Genomic DNA, 23,981 nt, shown 5'->3' with positions numbered 1-23,981 from the left:
TTTTCCCATTGCCTAGCTCATGTGTGATTTTAGAAACATAAGTCCTCTTCATAGAATGGACACTGTGAAATAGCCCTGGTCTAAGATGTTCTAGTTCTCAACGGCCTGTGCCTTGAACACCTGGGCTGGCCGTTAGTCAGGTTTTCAAGCTATTTCGCATCCATGTGGGAAGGAATGTCATAGTTTGATGAGGGCAGCAGCAGAATGTCTGAACCAATACATTATCATTGTCATTTTTCTGAGATCTCTGCTAATTTCTCCACAGCTTGGTATTTTGCACTTTTCTCTTCCATTGCTTCGAAGAAATGCCCATTTTCAATTTCCGTGAGCATTGTGGAATATTATTTGGGGAAGAAATATGTGAGGTACTTGTCCATTGCCTACCTCATGTGTGATTAAAGAAGCATGAGTCCTCTTCAGAGAATAGAAACTGTGAACACACCTTGTCTAATAGGTTGTTGTTTTTACGCCATCACCAAACGAATTTGCTGCTTCTGTTGCTGGACTGGGTTCATACCCTGGAGCATGTGTTCCTTACCTGAGCCTGGGGTGGTTTGCAAAAGATCAGTTTCAACAAGCTCTGATGTCTCCAATGACCCTGACGGCCCTCATGAATTATCTTTTTCTCCAAGTATTGATGAATGTGCAACCAACACATCAAGCTGTCGACATATATGCACCAATACAAATGGGAGTTTTGCAAACAGTTGCCTACCAGGCTTCAGCATCAACTTGATCAAGATCTTCCTTTTGTGATGGTCGGAAATTTTTAAGTACATAGATAATCTGCAATTAATAAAAATAAAAAAACTGCGGATGCTGGAAATCCAAAACAAAAACAAAAACAGAATTACCTGGAAAAACTCAGCAGGTCTGGCAGCATCGGCGGAGAAGAAAAGAGTTGACGTTTCGAGTCCTCATGACCTTTCGACAGAACTACAGTTCTGCAAAAAGTAATTGCAAACAGCAACAATACAATTAGTTATGCATTATATGGTCAATAATTATATTTGGGAGAAAAGCAATACTAAATATATTGCACAGCAATTTAACTACAGTTCTGTCGAAGGGTCATGAGGACTCGAAACGTCAACTCTTTTCTTTTCCGCCGATGCTGCCAGACCTGCTGAGTTTTTCCAGGTAATTCTGTTTTTGTTTTTGTTTTGATGAATGTGCAACCAACACATCAAGCTGTCGACATATATGCACCAATACAAATGGGAGTTTTGCAAACAGTTGCCTACCAGGCTTCAGCGTCAACTTGATCGAGATCTTCCTTTTGTGATGGTCGGAAATTTTTAAGTACATAGATAATCTGCAATTACTAAAAACAAAAAAACTGCGGATGCTGGAAATCCAAAACAAAAACAATAATCTGCAATTGTTGGTTTTGGAATTCTGTTCAATCTATGAACTCAGAATGCCTTTTCAATCTATACGGCTTGAAGCAAATAGTTTATGGCTCCTCAGGAATTAGACAATGAATGGATCACATCAATATCCTGTGCCTCAACACAATAGGTATATTATTCAGGCAGAAAATTCAATTGGAGGAAAGCCGTCATTACCAATAAATTGTTAAAAAGTTCATCAATTTCTGATCAATGACTTGCTCTTTGCACTTCTAGACTTGCCATTAATTAACATTGTTGTCGCTTAGCCTAAATGGTAGCTGGATCTTTGCCGGTTAGAGAGGGCAGAATAATAATCTCGTGGCAAACAGCAACAATACAATTAGTTATGCATTATATGGTCAATAATTATATTTGGGAGAAAAACAATACTAAATATATTGCACAGCAATTTAACATTATTGTGGCTATGAGGATGTGTTGGAAACATATCACGTCAATTGAAAATGCATGGTCTAATGTGAATCAAACTAAGCAAGGAATAATTGGATCTATTTCTTGCAGATATTGATGAATGTGCAACCAACACATCAACCTGTCAACAAACCTGCACCAATACAATTGGAAGCTTCAACTGCAGTTGCCATCCTGGATTTAGCACCAATGTGACAAACACTTCTCTTTGTGATGGTAGGTAGCTTTCAACATGCCAAAACCTTCCCTCTGTGATGGTCTGAACTTTTTAAGTGCAGAGACTCTGCAATTATTCGTTTTGGAATTCTCTTCTATCCGTGAGCTCTGAATGCCTTGAAGAAAATAGCTTATGGCTCCTTAGGAAATAGACAATGAATGGATCACAATAATAATCTGTGCCACAACACAAAAGGGATATCATTGTGGCAGAATATTGAATTGAAGGAAAGCAATCATTAACAGGAGACTGTTAAAAATTCATCAATTTCTGTTAAACGGCTTGCTCTTTGCACTTCTGCACTTGCCATTAATTAACATTGTTGTCGCTTAGTGTAAGCAATACCTGGGACAATGTAAGTTAGAGTGGGCAGAAGAAAGATCTCATGGCCAATGACAACAATACATTTATTTAGACATCATGTGTCCAATTTTTATATTTGAGAGAAAAGTAAGACTAAATATATTGCTGTCGAATTGCTGAGCAATCTATCATTATAGAGGCTTTCCAGATATGCTGGAAATATTTGGCTTAGCTTGTATGGTCTAATGTGAATCAAACTAAGCAAGGAATTACTGGATATATTACTTGCAGACATCAATGAATGTGTAACCAACACATCAACCTGTCAACAAATCTGCACCAATACAATTGGAAGCTTCAATTGCAGTTGCGATCCTGGATATAGCACCAATGTGACAAACACTTCTCTTTGTGATGGTAGGCAATCTTCAAATAATCAGATCCCTGCAATTGGTGTTTTATGAATTGCGCTTCACCTAACATCTATCAGTACATTGCTGATTGGCTTCATGCAAAGACTTGGTGCTCCTTAATAATTAAATAATAAGAAGCTGCCGATATATTTAGTGATGCTTTGTAAAGGGGTATGTAATATTTGGAAGATGTTGTTTTTTGATCTTTGATGATGTTGTTGTTAAATTAGAGAGGTGTTTATCACTATAGTATCTGAAAGAAAGTGTTGCACACGTGATTAAATAGTCACTGCAATGCTTATTTTAATCAAACTGAGTAAGAATCGGCATGTGCTTTGTGCTTCTGGACTTGCCATTAGTCAGAGATCATATTTGTTTAGCATTCATGGTGGTAGGAATGTTGTAGTTTGTGAGGACAGCAGCAGAATATCCTAACGAAGAGAATCAATAATTAGCCATTGCAGTCTGTCTGAGATCTTTGCTCATTTCTGCACAGCTTGGAGTCTTGCACTTTCCTATTCCATTGCTTGGAAGAAATGCCAATTTTCAATTTCAGTGAGCATTGAGCAAAATGACTTGGGAAAGAAATATGTGAGATACTTTACCATTGCCTACCTCATGTGTCATTAAAGAAACAAAAGTCCTTTTCATAGAACGGACACTGTGAAACTGCCCTTGCCTCATCGATTGTAGCACTTTCTGCATTGCCAATGGAAAATGCTGGTTCTACCACTGGCCACGGCTCATACCCTGGAGCATGTGACCCTCACCTGAGTCTGGGGTGACATTCAAAATGGCAGTTACAAGAAGCTCTCAGATCTCCAATGACCCTGGTACACTCATGAATGGACTTTTTTCTGCAAGTATCAATGAATGTACAACCAACATGTCAAGTTGTCAAGAAATCTGCACCAGATTCGGGACCTTTTCATGCAGTTGCCATCCAGGCTTCTGTGCCAACATGACCAAAATCTTCCCTTTGTGATGGTCGGAGCTTTAAAAGTGGAGAGATATTCTGCAATTGTTAGTTTTGGAATTCTGTTCCATCTATGAAATCTGAATGCCTTCTAAATCTAGATGGGTTGAAGCATGTAGTTTATAACTGGTTAGCAGATAGGCAATGGAAGGATCACAAGAATAATCTGTGCTGTAACATAATAGTGATGTTATTGCAGCAGAATATTGAATTGCAGGAAAACATTCTTTACCAGGAGATAGTTAAAAAGTTCATCAATTTCTGATAAATAGCTTGGTGTTTGGGATTCTGTACTTGCCATTAATTAACATTGTTATTGCTTAGTTTAAAAGGTAGCTGCAATGTGGTAGGTTAGTGAGGACAGAAGAAACATCTCGTGGCCAATAGAAACAATACAATTATTTAGGCATTATATGGCATATATTTATATTTGGGAGAAAAGCAAAGATAAATATATTGCTATTGATTAACAGAACAATTTATCATTTAAGAGGCTATAAGGATGTGTTGGAAACTTGTCACTTGGACTGAAAATGTATGGTCTAATGTGAATCAAAATAAGCAAGGAATAATTGGAAATATTTTGTGCAGATATCGATGAATGTACAACCAACACATCAACCTGTCAACAAATCTGTACCAATACAATTGGAAGCTTCAATTGCAGTTGCCGTCCTGGGTTTAGCACCAATGTTACAAACGCTTCTTTTTGTGATGGTAGGCACTCTTCACATAAACAGATTCTCTGTTATTGATTGTGAATTGCGCTTCATTGAACATCTATCACTATATTGCAAATCTAATTGGCTTCAAGCAAGACTTGGTGCTCCTTAGTAACTAAATAATCAGAAGCTAAATAATATGTTTAGTAGCGCTTTATGAAGAGATATTTTGTATTTGGCAGATACCACTGATGATATTGCTGTTAAATTACACAAATGTTGAATATTATACAATTCAAAAGTAATTGTTGCAAACATGTGATTTAAGTTGCCAATGCCTGGTTTCATGTCAATCAAACTGAGCGAGGAATAATTGGACATTGTTTTGCAGATATTGATGAATGTGCAACCAACATATCAACCTGTCAACAAATCTGCACCAATACGATTGGAAGCTTCAATTGCAGTTGCAATCCTGGCTTTAGCACCAACGTGACAAACACTTCTCTTTGTGATGGTAGGCAATTTTGAAACAATCAGACCCCTGCAATAATAACAAAAATAGCTGGAAAAACTCAGCAGGTCTGATAGCGTCTGTGGAGAGGAAGACAGAGTTAACGATTCGAGTCCATTTGACACTTCACATTTCTCTTCATTCTGATGAAGACGCATACAGACTCGAAACGTTAACTCTGACTTCCTCTCCACGTATGCTGTCAGACCTGTTGAGTTTATTCAGCTATTTATGTTTATGTTTTTGTTTCAGACTTCCAGCATCTGCAGTATTTTGCTTTTGATCCCTGCAATTGATGATTTGTGAATTGCGTTTCACTGAACAGCTATCAGTACATTGCTAATTGGCTTCACGCAAAGACTTGGTGCACCGTAATAATTAATAATAAGAAGCTGACAATATATGTAGTAATGCTTTGTAATGTGATATGCCATATTTGGAAGATGTCTTTTATAATGTTGTTGAATCATGGATGTGTTAATCGCGACAGAATGCAAAAGGAAGTGTTACAAACATGTGACTTAAATTGTCAATGTATTGGCTTATTTTAATGAAACTGAGTGAGGTTTGATTGGACTGTTTTATGCAGATATCGATGAATGTGCAAACAGCACATCAACCTGTCAACAAATCTGCACCAATACAATTGGAAGCTTCAATTGCAGTTGCCATCCTAGATTTAGCACCAATGTGACAAACACTTCTCTTTGTGATGGTAGGCAACCTTCAAACATGCAGATTGTGACAAACCGATGATTGGCGTATCACAATATATACAACTGCTGCTAATGCTAGATGGCTATCAAAAATCTCTTTGTGTTACTTCACAGAAAAACACTCAGAGGTTGATAACAATAATCTATGTAATTGTACATTGTGGTTTCCATTGTGTTAAATTCATAGACTACAATGATATTACATGTATGATTCTGAATTTTGTATCAAAAGCACGTTCTTTGTGCTTCGGGACTTGCCGTGAGCCAGGGATTCTGGTTGTTTTGCAACCATGGTGATAGGAATATTGTAGTTTGTTGAGGGCAGCAGCAGAATGTCCTACCCAGAGAATCAATACAATAGTCATTGTGATCTGTCTGAAATTTTTGCTGATTTCTGCATTGTGTGGAATCTTGCACTCTCCTCTTACATTGCTTGCAAGAAATGCCCATTTTCAATTTCATTGATCATTGAGCAATATGATTTTGGAAATTAATATTTGAGGTGTTTTCCCAGTGCCTACCTCATGTGCGAATGTAGAAACTCAAGTCCTCTTCACAGAATGGATATTGAGAATCAGCCCTTGCCTATGATATTCTCGATCTTTCGCCATCACCACTGGAATTTGCTGCTTATGCTGATGGCCTTTGCTCATACCTTGGAGCATATGACACTGACCTGAGCCTGGGGTGATGAGCAAAAGGGCAGGCACAATGACCCCTGAGGTCTGCAATGACCCTGACACAATCACAAAAAGAATTTCTTCTACAAGTATCAATGAATGTGCAATCAACACATCAGGATGTCAACAAATCTGCACCAATACAATTGGGAGATTTACATGCTGTTGCCATCTAGGCTTCAGCACCAAAATTTTCACTTTGTGATGGTCTGAAATGTTTAAGCACAACTGTTGAAGCAAATAATACATGGCTCATTCAGAATTAGGAAAAGAATGGATCACGACAATAATCTATGCTAAAACACAATAGGGATCTTCTGGAAGCAAAATGTTGTGTTGCAGTAAAGCAGTCATTACGGGGAGATTATTAAAAAGTTCCCCAATTTCTGATAAATGGCTTGCACTTTGCACTTAAGGACTTCCCATTATTTAACATTGTTGAGCCTAAGCCTACTAAGTAGCTGTAACATTGTAGGTTAGAGAGCACAGAAGAAAAGTTTCATGGCCAAAAACAACAAATCAATAATTTAGTCATTGTATGGCCAGCTGTTATATTTGACGGAGAATTGAAACTAAATATATTGCTCTTGAAATACAGAGTAAACCAACATTATAGAGGCTAGAAGGATGTGTTGAAAACATGTGAAATGTATGGTCAAATGTGAATCAACTAAGCAAGGAATAATTTGATATATTTCTTGCAGATATTGATGAATGTGCAACCAACACATCAACCTGTCATCAAATCTGTACCAATACAATTGGAAGCTTCAATTGCAGTTGCCGTCCTGGGTTTACCACCAATGTTACAAATGCTTTTCTTTGTGATGGTAGGCACTCTTCACATGAACAGATTCACCGTTATTGATTGTTTGTGAATTGTGCTTCATCAAACATCTGTCACTATATTGCAAATCTAATTGGCTTCAAGTAAGACTTGATACTCCTTAGTAACTAAATAATCAGAAGCTAAATAATATGATTAGTAGCGCTTTATGAAGGGCTATTTTATATTTGGATGATGTCACTGATGATATTGCAGTTGAATTTGAGAAATGTTGAATATTATACAATTCAAAAGTAATTGTTGCAAACATGTGATTTAAGTTGCCAATGCCTGGTTTCATGTCAATCAAACTGAGTGAGGAATAATTGGACATTGTTTTGCAGATATTGATGAATGTGCAACCAGCACATCAACCTGTCAACAAATCTGCACCAATACAATTGGAAGCTTCAATTGCAGTTGCATTCCTGGCTTTAGCAGCAATGTGACAAACACTTCTCTTTGTGATGGTAGGCAACATTCAAACAATCAGGCCCCTGAAATAAAAGCAAAAATAGATGCCAAAACTCAGTAGGTCTGACAATATCTGTGGCAAAGAAAACAGAGTTATCGTTTTGAGTCTGTATGACTCGTCACATTTCTCTTCATTCTGATGCAGACTCATACGGACTCGAAACGTTAACTCTGACTTCCTCTCAACAAATGCTGTCAGACTTGTTGAGTTTTTCCAGCTATTTATGTTTCTGTTTCAGATTTCCAGCATCTGCAGTATTTTGCTTTTGATCCCTGCAATTGATGTTTTGTGAATTGCGTTTCACTGAACAGCTATCTGTACCTTGCTAATTGTCTTCACGCAAAGACTTGGTGCACTGTAATAATTAAGTAAAAAGAAGCTGACAATATATGTAATTATGCTGTGTAATGAGATATGCCATATTTGAAAGATGTCTTTTATAATATTGTTGTAGAATCATGGATGTGTTAATCACGATAGAATCCAAAAGGAAGTGTTGCAAACATGTGATTTAAATTGTCAATGTATTCGCTTATTTTAATCAAACTGAGTGAGGATTGATTGGACTTTTTTGTGCAGATATTGATGAATGTGCAATCAACACATCAACCTGTCAACAAATCTGCACGAATACAATTGGAAGCTTCAATTGCAGTTGCCGTCCTGGATTTAGCACCAATGTGACAAACACCTCTCATTGTGATGGTAGGCAATCTTCAAACATGCAGATTGTGACAAACTGATGAATGGTATATCACACTGCATCCAACTGCTCCTAATGCTAGATGGCTATCAAGAAGCTCTTTGTGTTAATTCACAAAAAACATTCAGGTTGATTACAATAATCTATGTCTGTATGCAATCATTATAGGTTGATTGCACATTGTGGTTTCCATTGTGTTAAATTACTAGACTACAATGATGTTAAATGTAGGATTAAAAATTTTAGATCAACTTTGCACTTCCGGACTTGCCATGAGCAAGGAATTCTGGTTGTTTTGCATCCATGGTGGTAGGAATGTTGTAGTTTGTTGAGGGCAGCAGCAGAATGTCCTAATCAAGAGAATCAATACATTAGTCACTGTGATCAGTCTGAGATCATTGCTCATTTCTGCACAGCTTGGAGTCTTGCACTTTCCGCTTCCATTGACTGGAAGAAATGCCCACTTTCAAATTCACTGAGCATTGAGCATAATGATTTTGGAAATTAATATTTGAGGTGTTTTCCCATTGCCTACCTCATGTGAATTTAGAAACTCAAGTCCTCTTCAAGGAATGGACATTGAGAATCTGCCCTTGCCTATGGTGTTCTAGTTCTTTCGCCATCACCACTGGAATTTGCTGCTTATGCTGATGGCCTTGGCTCATACCTTGGAGCATGTGACCCTGACCAGAACCTGGGGTGATGAGCAAAAGGGCAGGCACAAACACCCCTGAGGTCTGCAATGACACAATCACAAATAGACATTTTTCTACAAGTATTGCTGAATGTGCAATCAACACATCAAGATGTCAACAAATCTGTGCCATACAAATGGGAGCTTTACAATGCTGTTGCCATCCAGACTTCAGCACCAAAATCTTCGCTATGTGATGGACTGAAATGTTTAAGCGCAAATCTTTATGGGTTGAAGCAAATAATACATGGCACATTCAGAATTAGAAAATGAATGGATCACAACAATAATCTGTGCCACATCACAATAGGGATCTTCTGGCAGCAGAATGTTGTGTTGGTGTTAAGCCATCATTGCTAAGAGATTGTTAAAAAGTTCCCCAATTTCTGATAAACGGCCTGAAATTTGCACTTCTGGATTTGCCATTATTTAATATTGTTGAGCCTAAGCCTACTAAGTGGCTGTCATGTTGCAGGTTAGAGAGCACAGAAACATGGTCTCATGGCCAAAAACAACAGTACAATAATTTAGCCATTATATGGCCATCTGTTATATTTGACGGAGAAGTGAAACTAAATATATTGCTCTTCAAATACAAGAAAAACAACATTAAAGAGGCTAGAAGGATGTGTTGAAAACACGTGAAACTGTATGATGAAATGTGAATCAACTTAGCAAGGAATAATTTGATATAATTCTTGCAGATATTGATGAATGTGCAACCAACACATCAACCTGTCATCAAATCTGTACCAATAGAATTGGAAGATTCAATTGCAGTTGCCGTCCTGAGTTTACCACCAATGTTACAAACACTTCTCTTTGTGATGGTAGGCACTCTTCACAAAACAGATTCTCTGTTATTGATTGTTTGTGAATTATGCTTTATGGCAACATCTATCAATATATTGCAAATCTCATTGGCTTCATGCAAGACTTGGTGTTCCTTAGTAACTAAATTATCACAAGCTAAATAAGATGTTTAGTAGCGCTATATGAAGGGATATTTTGTATTGGAAGGTGTCACTGATGATATTGCAGTTGAATTTGAGAAATGTTGAATATTATACAATTCAAAAGTAATTGTTGCAAACATGTGATTTAAGTTGCCAATGCCTGCTTTCATGTCAATCAAACTGAATGAGGAATAATTGGACATTGTTCTGCAGATATTGATGAATGTGCAACCAACACATCAACTTGTCAACAAATCTGCGCCAATACAATTGGAAGCTTCAATTGCAGTTGTGATCCTGGATTTGGCACCAATGTGACAAACACTTCTCTTTGTGATAGTAGTCAACCTTCAAACAATCAGACCCCTGCAATAAAAGCAAAAATAGCTGGAAAAACTCAGCAGGTCTGACAACATCTGTGGGGAAGAAGACAGTTAACGTTTTGAGTCCGTATGACTCATCACATTTCTCTTCATTTCTCTTCATTCTCTAACTCTGGCTTCCTCTCCACATATGCTGTCAGACCTGTTGAGTTTATTCAGCTATTTATGTTTTTTTTTCAGACTTCCAGCATTTGCAGTATTTTGCTTTTGATCCCTGCAATTGATGATTTGTGAATTGCGTTTAACTGAACAGTTATCAGAGATTGCTAATTGTCTTCACGCAATGTCTTGGTGCACCGTAATAATTAATAATAAGAAGCTGACAATATATGTAGTAATGCTTTGTAATGAGATATACCATATTTGGAAGATGTCTTTTATAAAATTGTTGTTGAATCATGTGTTAATCACGATGGAATCCAAAAGGAAGTGTTGCAAACATGTGATTTAAATAGTCAATGTATTTTAATCAAACTGAGTGAGGATTGATTAGACTTTTTTGTGCAGATATTGATGAATGTGCAACCAACACATCAACCTGTCAACAAATCTGCACCAATACAATTGGAAGCTTCAATTGCAGTTGCCATCCTGGATTTAGCACCAATGTGACAAACACTTCTCATTGTGATGGTAGGCAACCTTCAAACTTGCAGATTCTCACAAACTGATGATTGGCGTATCACGCTGCACCCAACTGCTCTTAATGCTAAATGGCCATCAAGAAGCTCTTTGTGTTACTTGACAAAGAAAAACTAAGAGGTTGATGACAATAATCTATGTTTTTATGCAATCATTATATGTTGATTGCACATTGTGGTTTCCATTATGTTAATTTGATGGAATACAATGATATTACATGTAGGATTAGGATTTGTGGATCAACTTTGCACTTCTGGACTTGCCATGAGCAAGGGATCCTCATTGTTTTGCATCCATGATGATAGGAATGTTGTAGTTTGTTGAGGGCAGCAGCAGAATGTCCTGACCAAGAGAATCAATACATTAGTCCTTGTGATCTGTCTGAGAGCATTGCTCATTTCTGCACAGCTTTGAGTCTTACACTTTCCACTTCCATTCACTGGAAGAAATGCCCATTTTCAATTTCATTGATCATTGAGCAATATGACTTTGGAAATTAATATTTGAGGTGTTTTCCCATTGCCAACCTCATGTGAATTTAGAAACTCAAGTTCTCTTCATAGAATGGATATTGAGAATCAGCCCTTGCTTATGGTGTTCTAGATCTTTCGCCATCACCCCTGGAATTTGCTGCTTATGCTGATGGCCTTGCCTCATGCCTTGGAGCATTTGACCCTGACCAGAACCTGGGTTGATGAGCAAAAGGGCAGGCACAACCACCCCTGAGGTCTGCAATGACACAACCACAAATAGACTTTTTTCTACAAGCATCGCTGAGTGTGCAATCAACACATCAAGATGTCAACAATTCTGTGCCAATACAATTGGAAGCTTTACATGCTGTTGCCATCCAGTCTTTAGCACCAAAATCTTCACTTTGTGATGGTCTGAAATGTTTAAGCGCAAATCTTTATGGGATGAACTGAATAATACATGGCTCATTCAGAATTAGAAAATGAATGGATCACAACTATAATCTGTGCCACAACACATAGGGATCTTCTGGCAACAGAATGTTGTGTTGGAGTAGAGCAGTCGTTACTAGGAGATTGTTAAATAGTTCCCCAATTGCTGGTAAACGGCTTGTATTTTGCAATTCTGGATTTGACATTATTTAACATTGTTGAGCCAATAACTACTAAGTAGCTGTAACATTGTAGGTTAGAGGTCACAGAAGAAATGTCTCATGGCCAAAAACAGCAGTACAATAATTTAGCCATTATCTGGCCAGCTGTTATATTTGAAGGAGAAGTGAAACTAAATATATTGCTCTTCAAATTCAAGAAAAAAAACATTGTAAAGGCTACAAGGATGAGTTGAAAACACGTGAAACTGTATGGTGAAATGTGCATCAACTAAGCAAGGAATAATTTGATATATTTCTTGCAGATATTGATGAATGTGCAACCAACACATCAACCTGTCATCAAATCTGTACCAATACAATTGGAAGCTTCATTTGCAGTTGCCGTCCTGGGTTTACAACCAATGTTACAAACACTTCACTTTGTGATGGTAGGCACTCTTCACAAAACAAATTCTCTGTTATTGATTGTGAATTGCGCTTTATCCAACATCTATCAATATATTGCAAATCTGATTGGCTTCATGCAAGACTTGGTGTTCCTTAGTAACTAAATTATCACAAGCTAAATAATATGTTTAGTAGCACTTTATGAAGGGAAATTTTGTATTGGAAGGTGTCACTGATGATATTGCAGTTGAATTTGAGAAATGTTGAATATTATACAATTCAAAAGTAAGTGTTGCAAACATGTGAATTAAGTTGCCAATGCCTGCTTTCATGTCAATCAAACTGAGTGAGGAATAATTGGACATTGTTTTGCAGATATTGATGAATGTGCAACCAACACATCAACCTGTCAACAAATCTGCACCAATACAATTGGAAGCTTCAATTGCAGTTGCGATCCTGGATTTGGCACCAATGTGACAAACACTTCTCTTTGTAATGGTAGGCAACCTTCAAACAATCAGACCCCTGCAATAAAAGCAAAAATAGATGCAAAAACTCAGCAGGTCTGACAACATCTGTGAGGACGAAGACAGAGTTAATGATTCGAGTCCGTATGACTCGTCACATTTCTCTTCATTCTGATGAAGACTCTTACGGACTCGAAACGTTAACTCTTACTGCCTCTCCACATATGCTGTCAGACCTGTTGAGTTTAATCAGCCATTTATGTTTTTTTTTCAGACTTCCAGCATTTGCAGTATTTTGCTTTTGATCCCTGCAATTGATGATTTGTGAATTGCGTTTCACTGAACAGCTATCAGAAGATTGCTAATTGTCTTCACGCAAAGTCTTGGTGCACTGTAATAAGTAATAATATGAAGCTGACAATATATGTAGTAATGCTTTGTAATGAGATATACCATATTTGGAAGATGTCTTTTATAAAATTGTTGTTGAATCATGGATGTGTTAATCACGATGGAATCCAAAAGGAAGTGTTGCAAACATGTGATTTAAATAGTCAATGTATTTTAATCAAACTGAGTGAGGGTTGATTAGACTTTTTTGTGCAGATATTGATGAATGTGCAACCAGCACATCAACCTGTCAACAAATCTGCACCAATACAATTGGAAGCTTCAATTGCAGTTGCCAACCTGGATTTAGCACCAATGTGACAAACACTTCTCATTGTGATGGTAGGCAACCTTCAAACATGCAGATTTTCACAAACTGATGATTGGCGTATCACGCTGCATCCAACTGCTCCTAATGCTTGATGGCCATCAAGAAGTTCTTTGTGTTACTTGACAAAGAAACACTAAGAGGTTGATGACAATAATCTCTGTTTTTATGCAATCATTATTTGTTGATTGCACATTGTGGTTTCCATTATGTTAAATGGATAGAATACAATGATATTACATGTAGGATTAGGATTTTTGGATCAACTTTGCACTTCTGGACTTGCCATGAGGAAGGGATCGTCGTTGTTTTGCATCCATGGTGGTAGGAATGTTGTAGTTTGTTGAGGGCAGCAGCAGAATGTCCTGACCAAAAGAATGAATACATTAGTCCTTGTGATCTGTCTGAGAGCATTTCTCATTTCTGCACAGCTTGGTGTCTTACGCTTTCCTCTTCCATTGAATGGAAGAAATGCCCATTTTCAATTTCATTGATCATTGAGCAATATGACTTTGGAAATTTATATTTGAGGTGTTTTCCCATTGCCTACCTCGTGTGAATTTAGAAACTCAAGTCCTCTTCATAGAATGGATATTGAGAATCAGCCCTTGCCTATGGTGTTCTAGTTCTTTCGCCATCACCACTGGAATTTGCTGCTTATGCTGATGGCCTTGGCTCATACCTTGGAGCATGTGACCCTGTCCAGATCATGGGATGATGAGCAAAAGGGCAGGCACAACCACCCCTGAGGTCTGCAATGACTCAACCACAAATAGACTTTTTTCTACAAGTATCGCTGAGTGTGCAATCAACACATCAAGATGTCAACAAATCTGTGCCATACAAATGGGAGCTTTACAATGCTGTTGCTATCCAGACTTCAGCACCAAAATCTTCGCTTTGTGATGGTCTGAAATGTTTAAGCGCAAATCTTTATTGGTTGAAGCAAATAATACATGGCTCATTCAGAATTAGAAAATGAATGGATCACAACAATAATCTGTGCCACATCACAATAGGGACCTTTTGGCAGCAGAATGTTGTGTTGGAGTTAAGCCATCATTACTAAGAGATTGTTAAATAGTTCCCCAATTTCTGATAAACAGCCCGAAATTTGCACTTCTGGATTTGCCATTATTTAACATTGTTGAGCCTAAGCCTACTAAGTGGCTGTCATGTTGCAGGTTAGAGAGCACAGAAACATGGTCTCATGGCCAATAACAACAGTACATTAATTTAGCCATTATCTGGCCAGCTGTTATATTTGATGGAGAAGGGAAACTAAATATATTGCTCTTCAAATACAAGAAAAACAACATTATAGAGGCTAGAAGGATGTGTTGAAAGCACGTGAAACTGTATGGTGAAATGTGAATCAACTAAGCAAGGAATAATATGATATAATTCTTGCAGATATTGATGAATGTGCAACCAACACATCAACCTGTCATCAAATCTGTACCAATAGAATTGGAAGCTTCAATTGCAGTTGCCTTCCTGGGTTTACCAACAATGTTACAAATGCTTCTCTTTGTGATGGTAGCTACACTTCACATAAACAGATTCTCTGTTATTGATTGTTTGTCAATTGCGCTTTATCCAACATCTATCACTATATTGCAAATCTGATTGGCTTCATGCAAGACTTGGTGTTCCTTAGTAACTAAATTATCACAAGCTAAATAATATGTTTACTAGCGCTTTATGAAAGGATATTTTGTATTGGAAGGTGTCACTGATGATATTGCAGTTGAATTTGAGAAATGTTGAATATTATACAATTCAAGAGTATATGTTGCAGACATGGGATTTAAGTTGCCAATGTCTGCTTTCATGTCAGTCAAACTGAGTGAGGAATAATTGGACATTGTTTGGCAGATATTGATGAATGTGCAACCAACACATCAACCTGTCAACAAATCTGCACCAATACAATTGGAAGCTTCAATTGCAGTTGCCTTCCTGGATTTGGCACCAATGTGACAAACACTTCTCTTTGTAATGGTAGGCAACCTTCAAACAATCAGACCCCTGCAATAAGAGCAAAAATAGATGCAAAAACTCAGCAGGTCTGACAACATCTGTGGGGAAGAAGACAGATTTAATGATTCGTTTCCGTATGACTCGTAACATTTCTCTTCATTCTGATGAAGACTCATACGGACCCGAAACGTTAACTCTAGCTGCCTCTCCACGTATGCTGTCAGACCTGTTGAGTTTATTCAGCTATTTATGTTTTTGTTTCAGACTTCCAGCATTTGCAGTATTTTGCTTTTGATCCCTGCAATTTGTGATTTGTGAATTGCGTTTCACTGAACAGCTATCAGAAGATTGCTAATTGTCTTCACGCAAAGTCTTGGTGCACCGTAATAATTAATAATAAGAAGTTGACAATATATGTAGTAATGCTTTGTAATGAGATATACCATATTTGGAAGATGTCTTTTATAAAGTTGTTGTTGAATCATGGATGTGTTAATCACGATGGAATCCAAAAGGAAGTGTTGCAAACCTGTGATTTAAATAGTCAAAGCATTTTAATCAAACTGAGTGAGAATTGATTAGACTTTTTTGTGCAGATATTGATGAATGTGCAACCAACACATCAACCTGTCAACAAATCTGCACGAATACAATTGGAAGCTTCAATTGCAGTTGCCAACCTGGATTTAGCACCAATGTGACAAACACTTCTCATTGTGATGGTAGGCAAACTTCAAACATGCAGATTCTCACAAACTGATGATTGGCGTATCCCGCTGCACCCAACTGCTCCTAATGCTAGATGGCCATCAAGAAGCTCTTTGTGTTACTTGACAAAGAAACACTAAGAAGTTGATGACAATAATCTATGTTTTTATGCAATCATTATATGTTGATTGCACATTGTGGTTTCCATTATGTCAATTTGATGGAATACAATGATATGACATGTAGGATTAGGATTTGTGGATCAACTTTGCACTTCTGGACTTGCCATGAGCAAGGGATCCTCATTGTTTTGCATCCATGATGATAGGAATGTTGTAGTTTGTTGAGGGTAGCAGCAGAATGTCCTGACCAAGAGAATCAATACATTAGTCCTTGTGATCTGTCTGAGAGCATTGCTCATTTCTGCACAGCTTGGTGTCTTACGCTTTCCTCTTCAATTGACTGGAAGAAATGCTCATTTTTAATTTCATTGATCATTGAGCAATATGACTTTGGAAATTAATATTTGAGGTGTTTTCCCATTGTCTACCTCGTGTGAATTTAGAAACTCAAGTCCTCTTCATAGAATGGATATTGAGAATCAGCCCTTGCCTATGGTGTTCTCGTTCTTTCGCCATCACCACTGGAATTTGCTGCATATGCTGATGGCCTTGGCTCATACCTTGGAGCATGTGACCCTGACCAGAACCTGGGGTGATGAGCAAAAGGGCAGGCACAACCACCCCTGAGGTCTGCAATGACTCAACCACAAATAGACTTTTTTCTACAAGTATCGCTGAATGTGCAATCAACATATCAAGATGTCAACAAATCTGTGCCATACAAATGGGAGCTTTACAATGCTGTTGCCATCCAGACTTCAGCACCAAATCTTCGATTTGTGATGGACTGAAATGTTTAAGCGCAAATCTTTATGGGTTGAAGCAAATAATACATGGCTCATTCAGAATTAGAAAATGAATGGATCACAACAATAATCTGTGCCACATCACAATAGGGATCTTCTGGCAGCAGAATGTTGTGTTGGAGTTAAGCCATCATTACTACGAGATTATTAAAAAGTTGCCCAACTTCTGATAAATGGCCCGAAATTTGCACTTCTGGATTTGCCATTATTTAACATTGTTGAGCCTAAGCCTACTAAGTGGCTGTTACATTGTAGGTTAGAGAGCACAGAAACATGGTCTCATGGCCAAAAACAACAGTGCAATAATTTAGCCATTATATGGCCATCTGTTATGTTTGACGGAGAAGTGAAACTAAATATATTGCTCTTCAAATGCAAGCAAAACAACATTAGAGAGGCTAGAAGGATGTGTTGAAAACACGTGAAACTGTATGGTGAAATGTGCATCAACTGAGCAAGGAATAATTTGATATAATTCTTGCAGATATTGATGAATGTGCAACCAACACATCAACCTGTCATCAAATCTGTACCAATACAATTGGAAGCTTCAATTGCAGTTGCCGTCCTGAGTTTACCACCAATGTTACAAATGCTTCTCTTTGTGATGGTAGGCACTCTTCACATAAACAGATTCTCTGTTATTGATTGTGAATTGCGCTTTATCCAACATCTATCAATATATTGCAAATCTCATTGGCTTAATGCAAGATTTGGTGTTCCTTAGTAACTAAATTATCACAAGCTAAATAATATGTTTAGTAGCACTTTATGAAGGGATATTTTGTATTGGAAGTTGTCACTGATGATATTGCAGTTGAATTTGAGAAATGTTGAATAATATACAATTCAAAAGTAAGTGTTGCAAACATGTGAATTAAGTTGCCAATGCCTGCTTTCATGTCAATCAAACTGAGTGAGGAATAATTGGACATTGTTTTGCAGATATTGATGAATGTGCAACCAACACATCAACCTGTCAACAAATCTGCACCAATACCATTGGAAGCTTCAATTGCAGTTGCGATCCTGGATTTGGCACCAATGTGACACTCACTTCTCTTTGTAATGGTAGGCAACCTTCAAACAATCAGACCCCTGCAATAAAAGCAAAAATAGATGCAAAAACTCAGCAGGTCTGACAACATCTGTGAGGAAGAAGACAGAGTTAATGATTCGAGTCCGTATGACTCGTCACATTTCTCTTCATTCTGATGAAGACTCATATGGACTCGAAACATTAACTCTAACTGCCTCTCCACATATGCTGTCAGACCTGTTGAGTTTATTCAGCTATTTATGTTTTTTTTCAGACATCCAGCATTTGCAGTATTTTGCTTTAGATCCCTGCAATTGATGATTTGAGAATTGCGTTTCACTGAACAGCTATCAGAAGATTGCTAATTGTCTTCACGCAAAGTCTTGGTGCACCGTAATAAGTAATAATATGAAGCTGACAATATATGTAGTAATGCTTTGTAATGAGATATACCATATTTGGAAGATGTCTTTTATAAAATTGTTGTTGAATCATGGATGTGTTAATCACGATGGAATCCAAAAGGAAGTGTTTCAAACATGTGATTTAAATAGTCAATGTATTTTAATCAAACTGAGTGAGGATTGATTAGACATTTTTGTGCAGATATTGATGAATGTGCAACCAGCACATCAACCTGTCAACAAATCTGCACCAATACAATTGGAAGCTTCAATTGCTGTTGCAATCCTGGATTTAGCACCAATGTGACAAACACTTCTCATTGTGATGGTAGGCAACCTTCAAACAATCAGACCCCTGCAATAAAAGCAAAAATAGATGCAAAAACTCAGCAGGTCTGACAACATCTGTGAGGAAGAAGACAGAGTTAATGATTCGAGTCCGTATGACTCGTCACATTTCTCTTCATTCTGATGAAGACTCATATGGACTCGAAACGTTAACTCTAACTGCCTCTCCAAATATGCTGTCAGACCTGTTGAGTTTAATCAGCTATTTATGTTTTTGTTTCAGACTTCCAGCATTTGCAGTATTTTGCTTTTGATCCCTGCAATTGATGATTTGTGAATTGCTTTTCACTGAACAGCTATCAGAAGATTGCTAATTGTCTTCACGCAAAGTCTTGGTGCACCGTAATAATTAATAATAAGAAGCTGACAATATATGTAGTAATGCTTTGTAATGAGATATACCATATTTGGAAGATGTCTTTTATAAAGTTGTTGTTGAATCATGAATGTGTTAATCATGATGGAATCCAAAAGGAAGTGTTGCAAACATGTGATTTAAATAGTCAATGTATTTTAATCAAACTGAGTGAGGATTGATTAGACTTTTTTGTGCAGATATTGATGAATGTGCAACCAGCACATCAACCTGTCAACAAATCTGCACCAATACAATTGGAAGCTTCAATTGCAGTTGCCATCCTGGATTTAGCACCAATGTGACAAACACTTCTCATTGTGATGGTAGGCAAACTTCAAACATGCAGATTCTCACAAACTGATGATTGGCGTATCACGCTGCACCCAACTGCTCCTAATGCTAGATGGTCATCAAGAAGCTCTTTGTGTTACTTGACAAAGAAAAACTAAGAGGTTGATGACAATAATCTATGTTTTTATGCAATCATTATATGTTGATTGCACATTGTGGTTTCCATTATGTTAATTTGATGGAATACAATGATATGACATGTAGGATTAGGATTTGTGGATCAACTTTGCACTTCTGGACTTGCCATGAGCAAGGGATCCTCATTGTTTTGCATCCATGATGATAGGAATGTTGTAGTTTGTTGAGGGTAGCAGCAGAATATACTGACCAAGAGAATCAATACATTAGTCGTTGTGATCTGTCTGAGCGCATCACTCATTTCTGCACAGCTTTGAGTCTTACACTTTCCTCTTCCATTGACTGGAAGAAATGCCCATTTTCAATTTCATTGATCATTGAGCAATATGACTTTGGAAATTAATATATGAGGTTTTTTTCCCTTTGCCTACCTCATGTGAATTTAGAAACTCAAGTCCTCTTCATAGAATGGATATTGAGAATCAGCCCTTGCCTATGGTGTTCTAGTTCTTTCGCCATCACCACTGGAATTTGCTGCTTATGCTGATGGCCTTGTCTCATACCTTGGAGCATGTGACCCTGACCAGAACCTGGGGTGATGAGCAAAAGGGCAGGCACAACCACCCCTGAGGTCTGCAATGTCACAACCACAAATAGACTTTTTTCTACATGTATCGCTGAATGTGCAATCAACATATCAAGATGTCAACAAATCTGTGCCATACAAATGGGAGCTTTACAATGCTGCCACCCAGACTTCAGCACCAAAATCTTCGCTTTGTGATGGTCTGAAATGTTTAAGCGCAAACCTTTATGGGTTGAAGCAAATAATATATGGCTCATTCAGAATTAGAAAATGAATGGATCACAACAATGATCTGTGCCACATCACAATAGGGATCCTCTGGCAGCAGAATGTTGTGTTGGAGTTAAGCCATCATTGCTAAGAGATTGTTAAAATGTTGCCCAATTTCTGCTAAACGGCCTGAAATTTGCACTTCTGGATTTGCCATTATTTAACATTGTTGAACCTAAGCCTACTAAGTGGCTGTCATGTTGCAGGTTAAAGAGCACAGAAACATGGTCTCATGGCCAAAAACAACAGTACAATGATTTAGCCATTTTATGGCCAGTTGTTATATTTGACGGAGAAGTGAAACTAAATATATTGCTCTTCAAGTACAAGAAAAACAACATTAGAGAGGCTAGAAGGATGTGTTGAAAACACGTGAAACTGTATGGTGAAATGTGAATCAACTGAGCAAGGAATAATTTGATATATTTCTTGCAGATCTTGATGAATGTGCAACCAACACATCAACCTGTCATCAAGTCTGTAGCAATACAATTGGAAGTTTCAATTGCAGTTGCCTTCCTGGGTTTACCACCAATGTTACAAACGCTTCTCTTTGTGATGGTAGGCACTCTTCACATAAACAGATTCTCTGTTATTGATTGTGTGTGAAATGTGCTTTATCCAACATCTATCAATATATTGCAAATCTCATTGGCTTCATGCAATACTTGGTGTTCCTTAGTAACTAAATTATCACAAGCTAAATAATATGTTCAGTAGCGCTTTATGAAGGGATATTTTGTATTGGAAGGTGTGACTGATGATATTGCAGTTGAATTTGAGAAATGTTGAATATTATACAATTCAAAAGTAAGTGTTGCAAACATGTGATTTAAGTTGCCAATGCCTGCTTTCATGTCAATCAAACTGAATGAGGAATAATTGGACATTGTTTTGCAGATATTGATGAATGTGCAGCCAACACATCAACCTGTCAACAAATCTGCACCAATACAATTGGAAGCTTCAATTGCAGTTGCGATCCTGGATTTGGCACCAATGTGACAAACACTTCTCTTTGTAATGGTAGGCAACCTTCAAACAATCAGACCCCTGCAATAAAAGCAAAAATAGATGCAAAAACTCAGCAGGTCTGACAACATCTGTGGGGAAGAAGACAGAGTTAATGATTCGAGTTCGTATGACTCGTCACATTTCTCTTCATTCTGATGAAGACTCATACGGACTCGAAACGTTAACTCTAACTGCCTCTCCACATATGCTGTCAGACCTGTTGAGTTTATTCAGCTATTTATGTTTTTGTTTCAGACTTCCATCATTTGCAGTATTTTGCTTTTGATCCCTGCAATTGATGATTTGTGAATTGCGTTTCACTGAACAGCTATCAGAAGATTGCTAATTGTCTTCACGCAAAGTCTTGGTGCACCGTAATAAGTAATAATATGAAGCTGACAATATATGTAGTAATGCTTTGTAATGAGATATACCATATTTGGAAGATGTCTTTTATAAAGTTGTTGTTGAATCATGAATGTGTTAATCATGATGGAATCCAAAAGGAAGTGTTGCAAACATGTGATTTAAATAGTCAATGTATTTTAATCAAACTGAGTGAGGATTGATTAGACTTTTTTGTGCAGATATTGATGAATGTGCAACCAGCACATTAACCTGTCAACAAATCTGCACCAATACAATTGGAAGCTTCAATTGCAGTTGCCATCCTGGATTTAGCACCAATGTGACAAACACTTCTCATTGTGATGGTAGGCAAACTTCAAACATGCAGATTCTCACAAACTGATGATTGGCGTATCACGCTGCACCCAACTGCTCCTAATGCTAGATGGTCATCAAGAAGCTCTTTGTGTTACTTGACAAAGAAAAACTAAGAGGTTGATGACAATAATCTATGTTTTTATGCAATCATTATATGTTGATTGCACATTGTGGTTTCCATTATGTTAATTTGATGGAATACAATGATATGACATGTAGGATTAGGATTTGTGGATCAACTTTGCACTTCTGGACTTGCCATGAGGAAGGGATCCTCATTGTTTTGCATCCATGATGATAGGAATGTTGTAGTTTGTTGAGGGTAGCAGCAGAATATACTGACCAAGAGAATCAATACATTAGTCGTTGTGATCTGTCTGAGCGCATCACTCATTTCTGCACAGCTTTGAGTCTTACACTTTCCTCTTCCATTGACTGGAAGAAATGCCCATTTTCAATTTCATTGATCATTGAGCAATATGACTTTGGAAATTAATATATGAGGTTTTTTTCCCTTTGCCTACCTCATGTGAATTTAGAAACTCAAGTCCTCTTCATAGAATGGATATTGAGAATCAGCCCTTGCCTATGGTGTTCTAGTTCTTTCGCCATCACCACTGGAATTTGCTGCTTATGCTGATGGCCTTGTCTCATACCTTGGAGCATGTGACCCTGACCAGAACCTGGGGTGATGAGCAAAAGGGCAGGCACAACCACCCCTGAGGTCTGCAATGTCACAACCACAAATAGACTTTTTTCTACATGTATCGCTGAATGTGCAATCAACATATCAAGATGTCAACAAATCTGTGCCATACAAATGGGAGCTTTACATGCTGCCACCCAGACTTCAGCACCAAAATCTTCGCTTTGTGATGGTCTGAAATGTTTAAGCGCAAACCTTTATGGGTTGAAGCAAATAATATATGGCTCATTCAGAATTAGAAAATGAATGGATCACAACAATGATCTGTGCCACATCACAATAGGGATCCTCTGGCAGCAGAATGTTGTGTTGGAGTTAAGCCATCATTGCTAAGAGATTGTTAAAATGTTGCCCAATTTCTGCTAAACGGCCTGAAATTTGCACTTCTGGATTTGCCATTATTTAACATTGTTGAACCTAAGCCTACTAAGTGGCTGTCATGTTGCAGGTTAAAGAGCACAGAAACATGGTCTCATGGCCAAAAACAACAGTACAATGATTTAGCCATTTTATGGCCAGTTGTTATATTTGACGGAGAAGTGAAACTAAATATATTGCTCTTCAAGTACAAGAAAAACAACATTAGAGAGGCTAGAAGGATGTGTTGAAAACACGTGAAACTGTATGGTGAAATGTGAATCAACTGAGCAAGGAATAATTTGATATATTTCTTGCAGATCTTGATGAATGTGCAACCAACACATCAACCTGTCATCAAGTCTGTAGCAATACAATTGGAAGTTTCAATTGCAGTTGCCTTCCTGGGTTTACCACCAATGTTACAAACGCTTCTCTTTGTGATGGTAGGCACTCTTCACATAAACAGATTCTCTG

At 37.7% G+C, this 23,981-nt stretch overlaps 1 protein-coding gene across 1 annotated transcript in view; it reads left to right on the top strand.

The window, feature by feature from the left end:
• Positions 1-23,981, top strand: part of LOC121287210 (uncharacterized threonine-rich GPI-anchored glycoprotein PJ4664.02-like) — a 248,842-nt gene that overhangs the window by 131,990 nt on the left and 92,871 nt on the right. Inside the window, exons 51-66 of the mRNA XM_041204885.1 lie at positions 1,917-2,042; positions 4,327-4,452; positions 4,789-4,914; positions 5,501-5,626; positions 7,012-7,137; positions 7,478-7,603; positions 8,188-8,313; positions 9,710-9,835; positions 10,852-10,977; positions 12,376-12,501; positions 12,836-12,961; positions 15,527-15,652; positions 21,137-21,262; positions 21,602-21,727; positions 22,303-22,428; positions 23,825-23,950. Coding sequence (XP_041060819.1) covers positions 1,917-2,042; positions 4,327-4,452; positions 4,789-4,914; positions 5,501-5,626; positions 7,012-7,137; positions 7,478-7,603; positions 8,188-8,313; positions 9,710-9,835; positions 10,852-10,977; positions 12,376-12,501; positions 12,836-12,961; positions 15,527-15,652; positions 21,137-21,262; positions 21,602-21,727; positions 22,303-22,428; positions 23,825-23,950 — 2,016 coding nt within the window. The remainder of the gene's footprint in view (positions 1-1,916; positions 2,043-4,326; positions 4,453-4,788; positions 4,915-5,500; positions 5,627-7,011; positions 7,138-7,477; positions 7,604-8,187; positions 8,314-9,709; positions 9,836-10,851; positions 10,978-12,375; positions 12,502-12,835; positions 12,962-15,526; positions 15,653-21,136; positions 21,263-21,601; positions 21,728-22,302; positions 22,429-23,824; positions 23,951-23,981) is intronic.

Source organism: Carcharodon carcharias, chromosome 2 (genome assembly GCF_017639515.1).
Source record: "Carcharodon carcharias isolate sCarCar2 chromosome 2, sCarCar2.pri, whole genome shotgun sequence".
Classification (NCBI taxonomy): domain Eukaryota; kingdom Metazoa; phylum Chordata; class Chondrichthyes; order Lamniformes; family Lamnidae; genus Carcharodon; species Carcharodon carcharias.
This window is presented reverse-complemented; position numbering and strand designations above follow the sequence as displayed.